Source organism: Chiloscyllium plagiosum, chromosome 7 (assembly GCF_004010195.1).
Source record: "Chiloscyllium plagiosum isolate BGI_BamShark_2017 chromosome 7, ASM401019v2, whole genome shotgun sequence".
NCBI classification, from domain to species: Eukaryota; Metazoa; Chordata; class Chondrichthyes; order Orectolobiformes; family Hemiscylliidae; genus Chiloscyllium; species Chiloscyllium plagiosum.
In genome coordinates this window covers 116,731,861-116,748,103 of record NC_057716.1, presented here as the reverse complement: position 1 = coordinate 116,748,103, position 16,243 = coordinate 116,731,861, and the positions used below count along the sequence as shown (strand labels likewise).

The window sequence follows — 16,243 nt, the reverse complement described above, 5'->3', positions numbered from 1 at the left end:
GTCCTCACTCTGAACAACTTCTCTTTCCAATCCTCCCACTTCCTCCAAACCAAAGGAGTAGACATGGGCACCCGCATGGGCCCCAGCTATGCCAGCCTCTTCGTCGGATATGTGGAACAGTCCATCTTCCGCAGCTACACTGGCACCACACCCACCTTTTCCACCGCTACATCGATGACTGTATCGGCGCTACTTCGTACTCCCACGAGGAGGTTGAACAGGTCATCCACTTTACTAACACCTTCCACCCCGACCTCAAATTTACCTGGACCATCTCAGACTCCTCCCTCCCCTTCCTAGACCTCTCCATTTCTATCTCGGGCGACCAACTCAACATGGACATTTATTATAAACCGACCGATTCCCACAGCTACCTAGATTGCACCTCCTCCCACCCTGTCCCCTGTAAAAACGCCATCCCATATTCCCAATTCCTTTGCCTCCACCGCATCTGCTCCCAGGAAGACCAATTCCAATACCAAACAACCTAGATGGCCTCCTTCAAAGACCGCAATTTCCCCTCAGACGTGGTTGACAATGCTCTCCACTGCATCTCCTCCACTTCCCGCTTCTCTGCCCTTGAACCCCGCCCCTCCAATTGCCACCAGGACAGAACCCCACTGGTCCTCACCTACCACCCCACCAACCTCCAGATACATCGTATCATCCATTGTCATTTCTGCCACCTCCAAACAGACCCCACCACCAAGGATATCTTTCCCGCCCCTCCCCTAATAGCGTTTCAGAAAGACCACTCCCTCCGCGACTCCCTCGTCAGGTCCACACCCCCCACCAACCAGATCTCCACTCTCGGCACCTTCCTCTGCAACTGCAAGAAATGCAAAACTTGTGTCCACACCTCCCCCCTCACCTCCCTCCACGACCCCAAGGGATCCTTCTATATCCGTCACAATTTCAACTACACCTCCACACACATCATTTACTGCACCCGATGTGGCCTCCTCTACATTGGGGAGACGGGCCACCTACTTGCGGAACGTTTCAGAGAACACCTCTGGGACACCCGCACCAACCAACCCAACCGCCCCGTGGCTGAACGCTTTACTCCCACTCCGCCAAGGACATGCAGGTCCTTGGCCTCCTCCATCACCAGACCATGGCAACATGACGCCTGGAGGAAGAGCGCCTCATCTTCCGCCTAGGAACCCTCCAACCATAAGGGGTGAATGCAGATTTCTCCAGCTTTCTCATTTCCCCTCCCCCCACCTTATCTCAGTCCCAACCCTCGGACTCAGCACCACCTTCTTGACCTGCAATCTTCTTCCCGACGTCTCCGCCCCCACACCCTTTCCGGCCTATCACCCTCACCTTAACCTCCTTCCACCTATCGCATTCCCAATGCCCCTCCCCCAAGTCCCTCCTCCCTACCTTTTCTCTTAGCCTGCTTGGCACACCCTCCTCATTCCTGAAGAAGGGCTTATGCCCAAAATGTCGATTCTCCTGCTCCTTGGATGCTGCCTGACCTGCTGCGCTTTTCCAGCAACACATTTTTCAGCTCTGATCTCTAACATCTGCAGTCCTCACTTTCTCCTTAGATAAGAAGACCACAATTATTCAAAATACTCTGATTGTGGTCTCACCAAAGTGGTCCATTATAGCAGTAATCATCTTTGCTCCTGTACTCACATTTGCAAAAGTAGGGTAGCTTGAGGCGGATGCAAAGGGACTTCAGAGAGGTGTAGACAGACTGAGTGAGTGGGCAAGAATATGACAGATGGAATGTAATGTGGGAAAATGTGAAGTTATCCACTTCAGTAGAAAAAAATATGCAGCGTATTTCTTTAATCATAAGAGATTGGGACATGTGGATATCCAGAGGAACCTGGAAGAACTTGATATAATTCACTGAAAACTAACATGCAGTTGCAGGACCAATTAGGAACACCATTTAGATTGATTGGCTGCATGGGCAGCACGGTGGTTCAGCAGTTAACACTGCTGCCTCACAGCATCAGGGACCTGGGTCCACTTCCACCCTCGGGTGACCAAGATACCCCAGATTTCTCCCACAATCAAAAGATGCGCAAGTTGGGTGGATTGGCCATGCTAAATTGCCCAGTGTCCTGGGATGTGTCAGTTGAGTATGTTAGCTATAGGTAGTGCAGGGCTACAGGGATAGGATGGAGGAGTAGGACTGGGTGGGATGCTCTTCGGAGGATCGGTGTGGACCTGTTGTGCTGAATAACCTGTTTCCACACTAGGGATTCTATGTAATTTATCCTACTATTAAGCACCGTACAACTGAATTTGGTTCTGAACTGAAGTGATAACCCTCTGTTTCTATTGGTTCTTGTTTCCAACTTGCTGATGATCTCTGTCTCATTTTGGAACAAATCCATAAATTTGGGGAAAAAACTATTACAATCTAGTCAATCACTGATAATTACATAGTATCTTAAATGCTGCATTTCTTTATCAGTGTTACAGCTCAGATGGGAAAGCCCACTGATTCTAAAGCCCCACAGTACTGAGCTGCAACATATGTTAATAATGTAACTGAAGAATGCAAAGTCCTAGATTTATCTGGCTGATGGAATAACGTGAGCGAAATAGGCTGACCAACTACCTAACCATAGCTATAGTTTATTACAAATATCAAATCTCTGTCCTGCTCATTGGTGTCACTGCCTGCTCAATAGTGCTGTGTATTCCAACATGTAGCTTTCAGCTTTAAAATTAACACTTTTGAATGAGCAACAGCAAAATAGAGGTAATCTTTCAGCTGGGGGTCAATGTGCTTGACAGTTATTTGCAATTCTTTATTGAACTATGGAGAAGGGCTGTCTGTTCCTTGAATGCATGGGAAAAGATGGTCTCAGTTGACGTTGACATTGAAACTGCTGGACTAGCTTCTGGATATGAGTGTGGGCTACACATTGTGTAGTTTTGCACAGTGATTTGCACTTTCGTAAGGGCTATTTCTCTGTCTGTCTTGGAGGTGGTGTCCTATGTGGGGGTAAGCCCTGAAATGGGTAAACAATCCAAGTTGAAAATGTGCTGCTGGAAAAGCGCAGCAGGTCAGGCAGCATCCAAGGAGCAGGAGAATTGACGTTTCGGCCATGAGCCCTTCTTCAGGAATGAGGAAAGTGTGCCAAGCAGGCTAAGATAAAAGGTAGGGAGGAGGGACTTGAGGGAGGGGCGTTGGAACAATCCAAGTGGCAAGTTAACAGGAGCTATTAGTACAGCTCCTGGAGCCAGTCTGCCATGTCTCTATTAGGTTGGGCTATTTCTCTGCTCCAGGTAAGAAGGAAACGCACTCAGGGAATCTCCATTATCTGCAGCAATTCCAGGATGTCACATGCCTATGACAGGAAACGTGATTATACATTTTAAAATTCACATCATTGCAACAGTTTAGGGAGCAAGCCTCCTCATTGGTGCAAGATCAGGGAACATTTTTAGTAAATGGTTAAGGACCTCAGCCAAAGCTTGATCGTTGATTTAACTGTATCAAACAGACTGAATCTTGAAACTCTTAACCACTATTTCCCTTTAAATTGAAGAAGTCATCTCCTAATTGTGTTCTCTTTGCCCAGTCTATGGATTTATCTGAGTTGGTCATGTCACTGAACCATTCCTTAGTGTCCTTTCTTCTTTAGTGTGATCAAAGAAACTGAAATGTTGTTGTTTTGCTGTTTTGTAGATGCTGAGCAGCCAACACCAATTTTCAATGAAGACCTTGCTACAGAGCATGAGGCAACTGTGTAATGTTACACTTGGTCAGCATTGGAAGGGAAATGACAACATTACTGAGGTTTGTATGTTGAGCTTTTAATAGTTAAACATCTTAGAATATTGGACAGTCATGAGTTCTGTAGTGTGAGGTTATATGCCACAGAGATGTGGCCTATGGTACGTTGCTAGATGCAGTGTAAATGGGAACATACTGCAGTCTCCCGATGTGAACCTGGCTACTAAAGCAGTCTGCTTGTGTGAACCTGGCTCCTAAAGTCTCCCTGTGATCCAGTTCCTAATGCAGTCTCCCCGCGTGTGAGTGCAATCTCACTGTGCCAACATTATTCTCTTTTGGGAGACTGCCTTACAAAATTTGAATTGCTTATTCTTTGGGTAGTTTATACAGCAACAGAAATATTCAATTCATAATATGTTCTGACAGTACCGTGTGAAGATGCACCAATTTCGAAAGGTTTAGTAAAGGAAAAATGTTCAACATCTGATAAATAGTACAGGATTGCTGGAAGCAAATTAAGCATATGCAAGAGAATGGCAAGGAAGAAAATATACTCCAACTGTTGAAATTGGAACGTTGTGGCCAAATGTCTGACCCAAGCAACTTCTGTTAATGTTCATCTTAACTTGGTAGAATCCTACTCTGTGCTTGCTATTGCATTGTCTGTTTCTCCTACCTTGCTTCAACTATCTACCTGACCTGTCCTTAAATAGGTGACCTGCTATCTGCTTCAGTTACTAACTCAGCTTGTGCAATTTACAGCCTCGCAAATCTTCCGTAGAAGGGTTTCTCTTGCTTTCTGAATCTTGGATTTAATTTAGTTCGGTACACCTCAATCACTGTTTCTATCAACCCTCTTTCACCCCTTCATAATTTTTAAGTGCTTTGCAATCAAACCATGATCCATTTTTTTCATCAAATACACCATATTGTCAGTATCAACTCTTCATTGGAGAAATCTAAACTGATGATACTGCATTGTGCTCTGCTCGAAGCCAAGGATGGCCTGGTGGTTCAGTGTTGCCTCACAGCAGCAGGGACCTGAGTTTCACGCTTGGGTGACTCTCAGGATTTACATGTATTTGGAAAAGCAAGGACTGAATATGATAGTCAGCATGGCTTTGTGCATGGGAAATCATGTCTCACGAATTTGATGGAGTTTCTTGAAGAAGTAACAAAGAGGATTGATGAGGGCAGAGCGGTGGACGTGATCAATGTAGACTTCTGTAAGGCGTTCGACAAGGTTCCTCATTGTAGACTGGTTAGCAAGGCTAGATCTCATGGAATGTCGGGAGAACTAGCCATTTGGATACAGAACTGGCCCAAAGGTAGAAGAAAGAGGGTATTGGTGTTTTTCAGACTGGAGGCCTGTGACCAGTGTTGTGCCACAAGGATCAATGCTGAGTCCGCTGTGTTTCGTCATTTTATATAAATGATTTAGATGTGAACATGGGAGATTTAGTTACTAAGTTTGCAGATGACACCAAAATTGGAGGTGTAGCGGACAGTGAAGAAGGTTAACTCCTAGTACAACGGGATCTTGATCAGATGGGCCATTGGGCTGAGGAGTGGCAGATGGAGATTAATTTAATTAAATGTGAGGTGCTGCATTTTGGAAAGGCAAATCAGAGCAGGATTTATACACTTAATGGTAAGGTCCTGGGGAGCGTTACTGAACAAAGAGACCTTGGACTGCAGGTTCATAGTTCCTTGAAAGTAGAGTCACAGGTAGATAGGATAGTGAAGAAGGCATTTAGGATGCTTCCCTCTATTGGTCAGAGCATTGAGGATAGGAGTTGGGAGGTCATGTTGCAGCTGTACAGGACATCAGTTAGGCCACTTTGAAATATCGTGTGCAATTCTGGTCTCCTTCCTATCAGAAGGATATTGTGAAACTTGAAAGGGTTCAGAAAAGATTTACAGGGATATTGCCAGGGTTAAAGGGCTTTGCCAGGGTTAAAGGGTTTTAGCTATACGGACAGACTGAATGGGCTAGGGCTATTTTCCCTGGAGCGTCGCAGACTGAGGGGTGACCTTATAGAGGTTTACAAAATCATGAGAGGCATGGATAGGATAAATAGACAAAATCTTTTCCCTGGGGTGGGGAAATCCAGAGCTAGAGGGCATAGGTTTAGGGTGAGAGAGGAAAGACATAAATGAGACCTAAGGGGCAACCTTTGCATGCAGAGGGTAGTGCATGTATGGAATGAGCTGCCAGAGGAAATGGTGGAGGTTAGTGCAATTGCAGCACTTAAAAAGCATCTGGAATGAGTACATGAATAGGAAAGGTTTAGAGGGATATGGGCCAACTGGGACGAGATTAATTTAGGATACCTGGTTGGTGTGGACGGATTGGACCAAAGGGTCTGTTTCTGTGCTGTCCAGCTCTATGACTCTAACTGACTGCATGGAGTTCGCACATTCTGTCCATATCTACATGGGTTTCCTCTCACAGTCTAATGTGGTGCTGGAAAAGCACAGCAGGTCAGGCAGCATCCGCGGAGCAGGAGAATCCACGTTTCTGGCATTCCTGATTAAGGGCTTATGCCTGAAACGTCGATTCTCCTGCTCCTCAGATGCTGCCTGACCTGCTGTGCTTTTCCAGCACCACACTTTTCGACTCTGATCTGCAGCATCTGCAGTCCTCCCTTTCTCCTAGATATTTCCTCTTACAGTCCAAAGATGTGCAGGCTAAGTGAATTAGTAATGGGAAATGCAAGGTAGAGGTTAGACCTGGTGGGATGCTCTTCAGAGGCTAGATGTGGACTTAATGGGCTGAATGGCCTGCTTCCACACTGTAGGGATTCCATAATTCTATGTCTCTCCTTCCATTTGGTCTTGCCTTCATTGTTTTCCACAGCAAAACTGCCGTGTTTGTTTAGACCACCTGAATGAACCTCAGACTTGCCTCTCTGCAGTGGTGGAATTTGAACCCTTGTTTCCAGAGCGCTATCCTGAGCCTCTGGATGACTAGCCCAGCGACAACGTCACTTCAACACTATCTCCTCAATGCATGGTTGAAAGCTCTGAGTATAACTTGAGTATTTTACTATGTCTGCCACAGCCTAATTATTTAAAGTTGTAATAGTTTGATGTGTATGATTATCAGAGAGAAATATAAATATAATGAAAAGCAGATCTTCCTACAGCTCACTCCATTACAAATGGAAAGAATTGTAGCTCATCGTCAGGCTGCAAGAAACCACACCATGGGACATTTCAATCTCATTTATTTGCAGTTAACAATATCAACAGCAGAGGCTGCTCAAGTTCATAGTTCTACATGAAACACAATTCATGGTCAGCCCAGCAGAATAAGGGAAGACTGCACTTGTGTTTTAATGTTAAGATGCTTCAAGGATTGAATTGCTTTTAAAGCATGTGTAAGGAAGAACAATAGCCACCCTGCGTGCAGCAAGCTCTCAAATAGCAGCAGCATAATTAACCAGATAATCTAGTGGTATTGGATGAGGAATAGTCTTATCCAGGAGCCTGGAGAATTTACCTGTTCCATTTAGTAGAGTGCTATGGGACTGCTTGCATTTATTTGAACATGTTGACATTCATGAGCATACAGCAGTCCCTCAGGACTGACCCTTTGACAATGCAGCACTCCCTAAGATTGTGAGACCGAAGAACGAGAGTCCCGTCAAGCTCATTCCACCATTCAGTAGGATCATGGCTGATCCAACATTCTTTATTAGAGTGGTGCTGGAAAAGCACAGCAGATCCGGCAGCATACAAAGAACAGGGAAATCAACGTTTCGGGCATTCCTGATGAAGGGCTTTTGCCTGAAGCGTTGATTTTCCTGCTCATCGGATACTGCCTGACTTGCTGTGCTTTTCCAGCGCTATTTTCAGTATCCACAATACACTTTTTTTGTTGTTTTTTTTCCATGTTCTTTATTATTATTGGAATATTCAAGGAGTCTTCCACTGTAAAGACTGATGCAAAATATCTGTTTAACTCCTCTGCCAATTCCTTGATCTCCTTCCCAGATTCATTTTCTAAGGAGCTTATTATCAGTTTGACCTCTCTCTTCCTTACTCTGTTTTTAAATAAGGTCTTTTTATCAGTCTTTATATTCCTTTCTAGTTTGCCCTCGTAGTTTATTTGCTCTGTCTTTATTATCTTCTTAGCCTCCTTTGCTGGACTCTGAATTTATCCCAGTCTTTCGGACAGTCACTGAGTCTTACCTCCTAACATATCTTTCAACTTTATATTCTTATTAATTTATTTGGATAAACATTGTTGCTTTATCCATCTCTTTCCCTGCTGAGGGCTGACCCCCCCCCCCCCCCCCCCCCCCACATGGTGCTGTTCCATCATTACTACGCTAAAATTTCTGTTGAATCCTTTGGTCCGAATTCTGAAACCCCACTGTTAGGTGTTGATACACCCGAACCGTGGTTAATTCAAGTTTCTCCAATTGCTGGAGTTTCCTGGTCAGTGTGTGCAATTATCACCTTTCAACTGCAGTTTGCAACTTGGATGCTTATTACCCCCATCCACATCACTGAAGTTTATGATTTTAAAAAAAACAATGTACAAAATTGTGTTATTCCTCAGATGTTGCCATACTGTGAAGCAGTCACTCAAATAACCTTTTCTGTGGTTCTACAGGTCACTTTCTTGGGGTTTTCCAGTTCAACTGAAGATGAAGATTTGGTTGACAAACAGGTATTGTCATTTTAGACTATAGAAAGATGGTCTGTGGCCAGTATTTAAATTTGCATTGCTTTGTGTTCCTTTAATAAGCAAAATGCTCTTTGCCTTTTCTTCTTTGCTTCTGATTAGTAATGTTAGATGGGCAGCATTGTTATTTTACTGGTGTGCAATGCTGCACTTTATGAACTCCATTTGGTTTTTGAGTCTCACACAATTGGAGACACAGATGTGTGTTTGGAACATCTTTCAATGATTGCAACAAATTAGAAAATTAGTCCTTGTACAGTTTCGAATTTCAAGGTATGCTTCACATTGAATGGAAGACTGTAGAGGTATATCCAGTTTCAGAGAAGGTTGACTAGATTGATACCTGGAATGAACAGGTACTTTTATGTTGAAAGGTTGGAGAGTCTGGGCTCCTTTCCACTGAAGTGGAGAAGAATGCGAAGTGATTTGATTGAAGTGTATAAGGTTCTAAATGGCCTTGACAAGGTGGATGAAAGTGCAGTGTTTCCTCTCATAGGTTAGTCCAGAGCTTGGGCTGCTACTCTTGAGATGTTCCCAAATGTATTGGGTGATAGTGCATCTCTGAACAAGCAGCTCAATAGTTGTTTGCTAGATCAGCAAAGCCTCTGACAGTGCACCAGACTGTTAATGGAAAATCAAATTCCTTACAGTTGTGACTGACCCAGTCCTGGACTGACCACTGGATAATTTGAAGTCAGCACCAGGCAGCAGTTATGAATCAGGGCTCAGCACTAGGAGGTCAGTGTATTGCAGTTCTTCCATCAGACAGTAGCTGTATTGGTGCTTTCATCGAGTAAGAATGCATGAAGCAATGGGATGGCCCTGATGTTAGCACTGCTGCCTCACAGCACCAGGGACCTGAGTTGACTGACTGTGTGGCGTTTGCACATTCTCCCCGTGTCTGCATGAGTTTCCTCCCACGATCCAAAGATGTGCAAGTTAGGTGAATTGGCCATGCTAAATTGCCCATAATGTTCAGGGAGGTGTAGCCTAAATGTGTATGGAAGTTGTGGAGTTTGGTACAATTACAAAGTTAGATAGCATCTGAATGGTATATGAATAGGAAGAGTTTCAAGGGAATGGACTAAATGCTAATAAAAGGGACTAGATTAATTTAGGATATCTGGTCGGTGTGGGTGGGCTACACCAAAGGGTCTGTTTCTGTGCTGTACAGCTCTATGACTCTCTAAACATTGAGGCTACAAGAGCAGGTCAGAGCCTAAGAATACTGCAACATGTAATTAACCTCCTGAATCCCTAAAGCCTGTCCACTCTTTACAAGGCACGAGTCAGGAGAGTGATGGAATACTCCTCATTTGCATGAGTGAGTGCACCTCCAATAACACTCGAGGCACGTCACCAGCCAGGACAAAGTAGCCCACTTGATTGGTCATTCCCAGAATGTTAATAGTGAAAGATTCAGTGATAGTAATGCTGTTGAATGTCAAGGGTCAGTGTTTAAATTTGCTCTTGTTGGAGATGGTCATAGCCTCACACTTGCCACTTGTCAGCCCAAGCCTGAATATTATCCAAGTCTTGCTGCATTTGGACGTGGACTGCTTCAGTGTCTGAGGAGCCTCAAATAGTATTGAACATTGTGTGATCATCAACAAACATCTCCTTTTCTGGTGGTGGGAAGGTTGTTGATGAAGTAGCTAAAGATGGTTAAGCTAAGGACACTACCCTGAGTAACCCCTGCAGCGATGTCCTGGAGCTGAGATGATCTAGCTCCAGGTAGCAGAGAGTTTTCTCCCTGGTTTCCATTTTCTCCAGGTTTGTTAGGGCTGCCTCTTGTCTCACACAGTCAAGTTTAGCCTTGATATCAAGGGCTGTCTCTCTCTGTCTCTCTCTGTCTCTCTCTGTCTCTCTCTGTCTCTCTCTGTCTCACACGCACCCACTGTCCCCAGAATTTAGCTCTTTTGTCCATGTTGTAATGAGATCAGAAGCTGAGTGGCCCTGGTGGCGTGCTTCAGAAGTTAGAAGGATAGAGCTAGCCAGAAGTAATTTTGTGAAGGTGAATGATGTCAGCAATAGCTTAAAACGAAGAAAAGCCTTATAAGGGGTTTTTAAGATGCTCCATCCTATCCACGTTTCCGTATGCTTCAGAATCTTGAACAAGACCAGACCTATGGAAGAAAATTGGAACTGCAGACAATAAAATGTGTAAACATTTCCACACGGACTGTGCAAAAATGAAGAGGGCCTTAAAATTGTCGGAGCAAAAATAAAATGTTAGTACTTCAACTCAGAGCTGAAAAACTAGAGTGTCTCTGGGCTACAAAAAGGTAGCAGGGCAAGGAGGGGTGGGTGTGGTTGGATGCTGCAGAACCATTGCAGATGAACCACCTTGTGGGTCACAATCTTTAGACATCAGTAAACAAATGCTGTCCGAGCTATCCTCCGATCTTATTTTCCACATATTGTGGTAACTAGATGTGATCTCATCTCCAAGAATGAAGATATTGAGTCATGTTTTTGCATTGATTGCCTTGAAATGTCTCAACTTGATCATTTAGAATGATTTAATTGGCTTTTGTGTTCAAAGTTCCCCATGCTGTCTCCTTATTAGGTCATTACAGCATAAAAATTTTGAGGTTTTGAACTAAGTAATGGGTATAAACAAACAAGTGAAGGGAAGGCCTTATTATTTAAACAAGGCATGGAGCAGTTAGGAAATTGATAATCTAAATGTGGCAGATACAGTGATGGTTGAGAATGTGATGCTGGAAAAGCACAGCTGGTCAGGCAGCATCCGAGAAGCAGGAGAATCGACGTTTCAGGCATAAACCCTACATCAGAAATGAGGTTTGTGGGCCGGGGGGGCTGTGAGATAAATGGGAAGGGGCTGGGGTTGGGGGAGAAAGGTAGATGAGAATGCGATAGGTAGATGAAGGTGGGAGGTGAAGGTGAGGAGAGGAGAGCAGATAGATGGGAAAGGTGATCGGTCAAGAGGGTGGTGCAGAGTTGGAGGCTTGGGACTAGGATAATGAGCAGAGGGGATGAGAAATGAGGAAACTGGTGAAATCCACATTGTTCCCATGTGTTTGCAGGATCCCAAGGCGGAATATGAGGTGTTCTTCCTCCGGGTGTTGGGTGGTAAGGGTTTGGCGGTGGAGGAGGCGGCCCAGGACCTGCATGTCCTTGGTGGAGTGGCAGGGGGGAATGGAAGTGTTCAGCCACAGGGCAGTGGGATTGGTTGGTGCGGGTGTCTCAGAGATGTTCTCAGAAACGTTTGGGAAGTTGGTGTCCTCTCTTCCCCCATCTGGAGGAGACCACATCGGGTGCAATGGATACAGTAGATGACATTGGTGGAGGTACAGGTAAATTTCTGTCGGATGTGAAAGGATCATTTGGGGCCTTGGGCGAAAATAGTGGGGGGGGGAGGGCTGCAGTCTTGGCACAGGCTTTGCACTTCCTGTGGTGGCAGGGGAAGGTGCTGGGAGTGGGGCGTGGGGTGGTGGGGGAAGGTGGATCTGATGAGGGAGTTGCTGAGGGAATGGTCTCTCCGGAACGCTGATCGAGGTGGGGAGGGAAATATATCACTGGTGGTGCGGTCTGTTTCTAGGTGGTGGAAGTGGCGAAGGATGATGCGATGTATACAGAGGTTAATGGGGTGGAAGTTGAGGACCAAGGGGCTTCTATCCTTGTTGCGTTGGGAGGGGTGGGGTTCAAGGGTAGAGGTGCAGGAAGTGGAGGACATTTGCTGGAGGGCATCATCGACCACGTGGGAAAGGAAATTACGAAGAAGGATATCTACCCCTATCGGCGTTCCGGAGAGACCATTCCCTCAGCGACTCTCTCATTGGATCCACACACATACACACACACACACATACCCGTCCATACCAGTATACACCCCACTCCCAGCATCTTCCCCTGCCATCTCAGGAAGTGCAAAACCTGATCGAGACCTCCCCACCCCTCCGCCATTTTCGTCCAAGACCCCAAAGGGGCCTTCCACATCCGACAGAAATTTACCTGTACGTCCACCAATGTCATCTACTGTATCTGTTGCACCCGATGTGGGCTCCTCTACCTGGGGGAGAGAGGACGCCAACTTCCCAAACGTTTCAGAGAACAACTCTGAGACACTCGCACAGAACAACCCCACTGCCCTGTGGCTGAACACTTCAACTCCCCCTCCCACCCTGCCAAGGACACACCGGTCCTAGGCCTCCTCCACCGTCAAACCCTTACGATGCGACACCTGGAGGAAGAATGCCTCATTTTCCACTTTGGGATCCTCCATCCACACGGGATCAATGTGGATTTCACTAATTTCCTCTCCCCCCACATTATCTCAGTCCCAAGCCTCCAACTCTGCACCACCCACTTGACCTATCCATCACCTTTCCCATCTATCCGCTCCATCCTTCTCTCTGACCTATCACCTTCACCCCCACCTTCATCAACCTATCGCATTCTCAGCTACCTTCCCCCCCCTCTCCCATTTATCTCTCACTCCCTCCGGCCCGCAAGCCTCATTCCTGATGAAGAGCTTATGCCCGAAACACCGACTCTCCTCCTTGGATGCTGCCTGACCTGCCGTACCTTTCCAGCAGCACACTCTTGACTCTGATCTCCAGCTTCTGCAGTCCTCACTCTGTCCTAGATACAGTTGTAGCATCCCATCTCTTCAGAAGTGTGTAATAACATCTCTGAGCAGGTTGATTTTGAAAATTTCTAGACCTCTTGTCTCTGAATCAAAAATTTGTAGATACTTAAGAACATAATGAAGAGTGACACTTGCAGTGCAGTACTGCAAGGGAGTGATGCTCTATAAGTGGTGCTGCCTTTCAGACGAAACATTAAACGGGAGCCTTGACTGCCCCCTTGGGTCAATGTAAAATATTCTATGGAGGGCGAGGTAGGGCTCGTGTGGTGCAGTGGACCTCTGGACTAAGAGGCCTGTGTTCCCATTCCAGCTGCTCCAGAGGTGTGTAGCATAACCAAGCATGACCCGATTTTCTGATAAGAAAAAACAGCCAGTAGTCTGGGAGCACTTTCAGTGTTGCAAAGACTTCAAGTTGGACATTACTGCTTTCTCTCAGGCTTCCTGGTGTTGCTCCTGGATGTACCACCAGGCTGACGGATTTGTGTGACATAACTGTGATCTTCCAAGTCTCCTAGCGGTTTCATTACCTCAGTAAAGGTTCTCCATAGGTATCCACAGAACCTTTACCTCCTGAATCTAATCTCGTTTTGCATCTGGCAGAAGTGTATCTAGATTCATTATCAGTCTGCATAGATCCTCTCTTTTGCTGCTTTGGGAGCTTTTTGTGTGAACATTGCTTCCACATTTCCTTCATTACAACAGTGATGACGTTTTGAAAGCATGTTTGAATAAGCCTGAGGTCATAAACTATGCTATTGAATGTGTCTTTATAATTCTAATAAAAGATCAAGTTGAAATAACAACAAAAGGGAAAGTGAGGGGAACTCATTTAAACATACAGAATCTTACAGGTTAGATGCAGGAAGGATGTTTGCCCGGGGGCTGAGACAAGGTCTTGAACAGGGGACACAGTCTCAGAATAAAGGTGTCGGCCATTTAGGACAGAGTTATGGAGGAATTTCTTCACTCAGAGGATGGTGGTCACCTGCACCAGAGGATTATGGTAGGTCCACATTGACCATATTCAAGACCAAGATTGGTAGAATTCTAAATGTTAGCGTGGGATAGTGAGGCAGATGCGGTTGAAGTAGCCCATCCATCTTGATCTCTTTGAATGGCAGAGTGGTCTTGATGGGCTGAAGTTCCAGCTCTTGCTATTTTTGTATGTTCTCGTGTGAAGCATAATCTTGGTAAAGAGTCTGGAGGCAATATTTTCCTTCAGTTGACAGCGCAGCAGTGGAAGGTGGGTACATTAAACCCACTCTTGGAATAGTGACCGCTTCTGAATCATGCTGAGAGAAATATCTTAGATTTGAAGTGACTCTTGTCGAGTGCTGCTGCTCAGGTCTCTGCAGAAGACAATATGATTATGATTATCACACATTTTAGACATGATTGCGGCAAACTGTGCTATGCACAAAAGAACAAAGAACAGTAAAGCACAAGAGCAGGCCCTTTGACCCAACAAGCCTGCAGTGACACATGACATCTTTCTAAACTAAGAATCTTTTCCTCGACATAGTATGTACCCCTATGTTCCCTTCCTATTCATGTATCTGTCAAGAGGCATCTTAAGCATTGATGGCCTATTTGCTGTTTCCACCTCCTCTGGCAGCGCATTCCAACCACTTACCACCCTCTGTGTTTTAAAAAAAAATGCCTCTCACATCTCCTTTAAACTTTGTCACTTTTACCTTAAACCTATGAATCCTAGCAATTGACATTTCTACCCTGGGAGACTCCAACACTCCATTCTAACCATGCACCTCATAATTTTGTAAACTTCTATCAGGTTTACGTACCAGGTTACAGAAACGTCTTCAGTTTCCGATGTTCAAGTGAAAACAAACCAAGTTTGTCCAATCTCTTCTCATTGTTAATACCCTCCAAACTGGGCAGCATGCAGGTAAAATGTTTCTGTATCTTCTCTAAAGCCTCAACATCCTTCTCATGTGCTAACCAGAACTGTACACAATATTTTAAATGTGGCCTCACTAAAGTTCTATAGATCTGTAATACAACTTGCCAATTTTTATACTGTATGATCCAAGCATGCCGTTCTCCTCCTTGACCACCTTATCCGCTTGCATTGCCACTTTCAGTGAACTGTGAACCTGAACACAGAAATCCCTCTATGTCAATGCTTCTAAGGGTTCTGCCATTTACTGTATATCTGCCATTTCTGCACTCAAGCCTCCAGCCTATTTATATCCTGCTGCGTCCTCTGGCAATCTTCCTCACTATCCACAGCTCCACCACCCTTTGTGTTGTCTGCAAACTTAGTAATCGGACCAGCTACATTCTCTTCCAAATCACTTAAATAACGAGCAGTCAAGAATCAAGCACTGAGACCTGTGGAACACCACTGATCACAAATCTCCAATCAGAAAAACACTTTTTCTATACTACTTTGTCTACTGTGATCAAGCTAGTTCTGTATCCATCTTAACAGCTCACTGCATATCCCATATGACTTCACCTTCTATATCAGCCTGCTGTGAGGGACCTTGTCAAAGATCTTGCTTAAGTCCGTGTAGACAACATCCACACCTCTGCCCTGATCAATCATCTTCATCACTTCCTCAAAAAACTAATCAAGTTTGTGATACAGAACCTGCCCTGCTCAAAGCCATGCTGCCTATCACTAATAAGTCTGCTTTTTTCCCTAAACGTGAATAAATCCTGTTCCTAAGAATCTTCTCCAGTATATTCTGTACCACTGACATAAAGATCACCAGCCTGTAATTTCCTGTACTATCTCCATTGCCATTCTTAAAGAAACAGTTTTGGCTATTCTCTAGTCAAGGAGTTGCACACTACAAAAATAGACCGTTCGGCCCTCACCAATTAGACACCCAAATCTGACCATTTGCCAGCATTTGGCCCATATCGCTGTCAACCCTTCCTATTCATATACCCATGCTGGTGCCTCTTAAATGTTGTAATTGTCCCCGCCTCCTCCACTTCCTGTGGCAGCTCGTTCTATATGTGCACCACCACCTGTGACCAACTGCTTTGGTTCCCATATCCCTGCCACACTCATTTAAACCTTCTCTGATATTTTAGCAAACCTCCGTGACAGAATATTGGTGCCTCTCCAGGTTGAGTGCAACTAATTTAGTTTAGGAGCTAAACTGATTAAGAGGAATGTTAGCACCCTGGTCTGAACTCTTGAGTATTGTAAACCTAAGTTGGCAACTGAATGGAAATGGTGTTTCTG

The 16,243-nt window shown here is 45.1% G+C and overlaps 1 protein-coding gene across 8 annotated transcripts in view; it reads left to right on the top strand.

Annotated features, from left to right (window-relative positions):
• Positions 1–16,243, top strand: part of akap11 (A kinase (PRKA) anchor protein 11) — a 104,597-nt gene that overhangs the window by 16,371 nt on the left and 71,983 nt on the right. For all 8 annotated transcript variants that reach the window (XM_043694429.1, XM_043694438.1, XM_043694432.1 and 5 more), the window contains 2 exons: positions 3,665–3,775; positions 8,337–8,393. In XM_043694429.1, the coding sequence (XP_043550364.1) occupies positions 3,665–3,775; positions 8,337–8,393 (168 nt within the window). The remainder of the gene's footprint in view (positions 1–3,664; positions 3,776–8,336; positions 8,394–16,243) is intronic.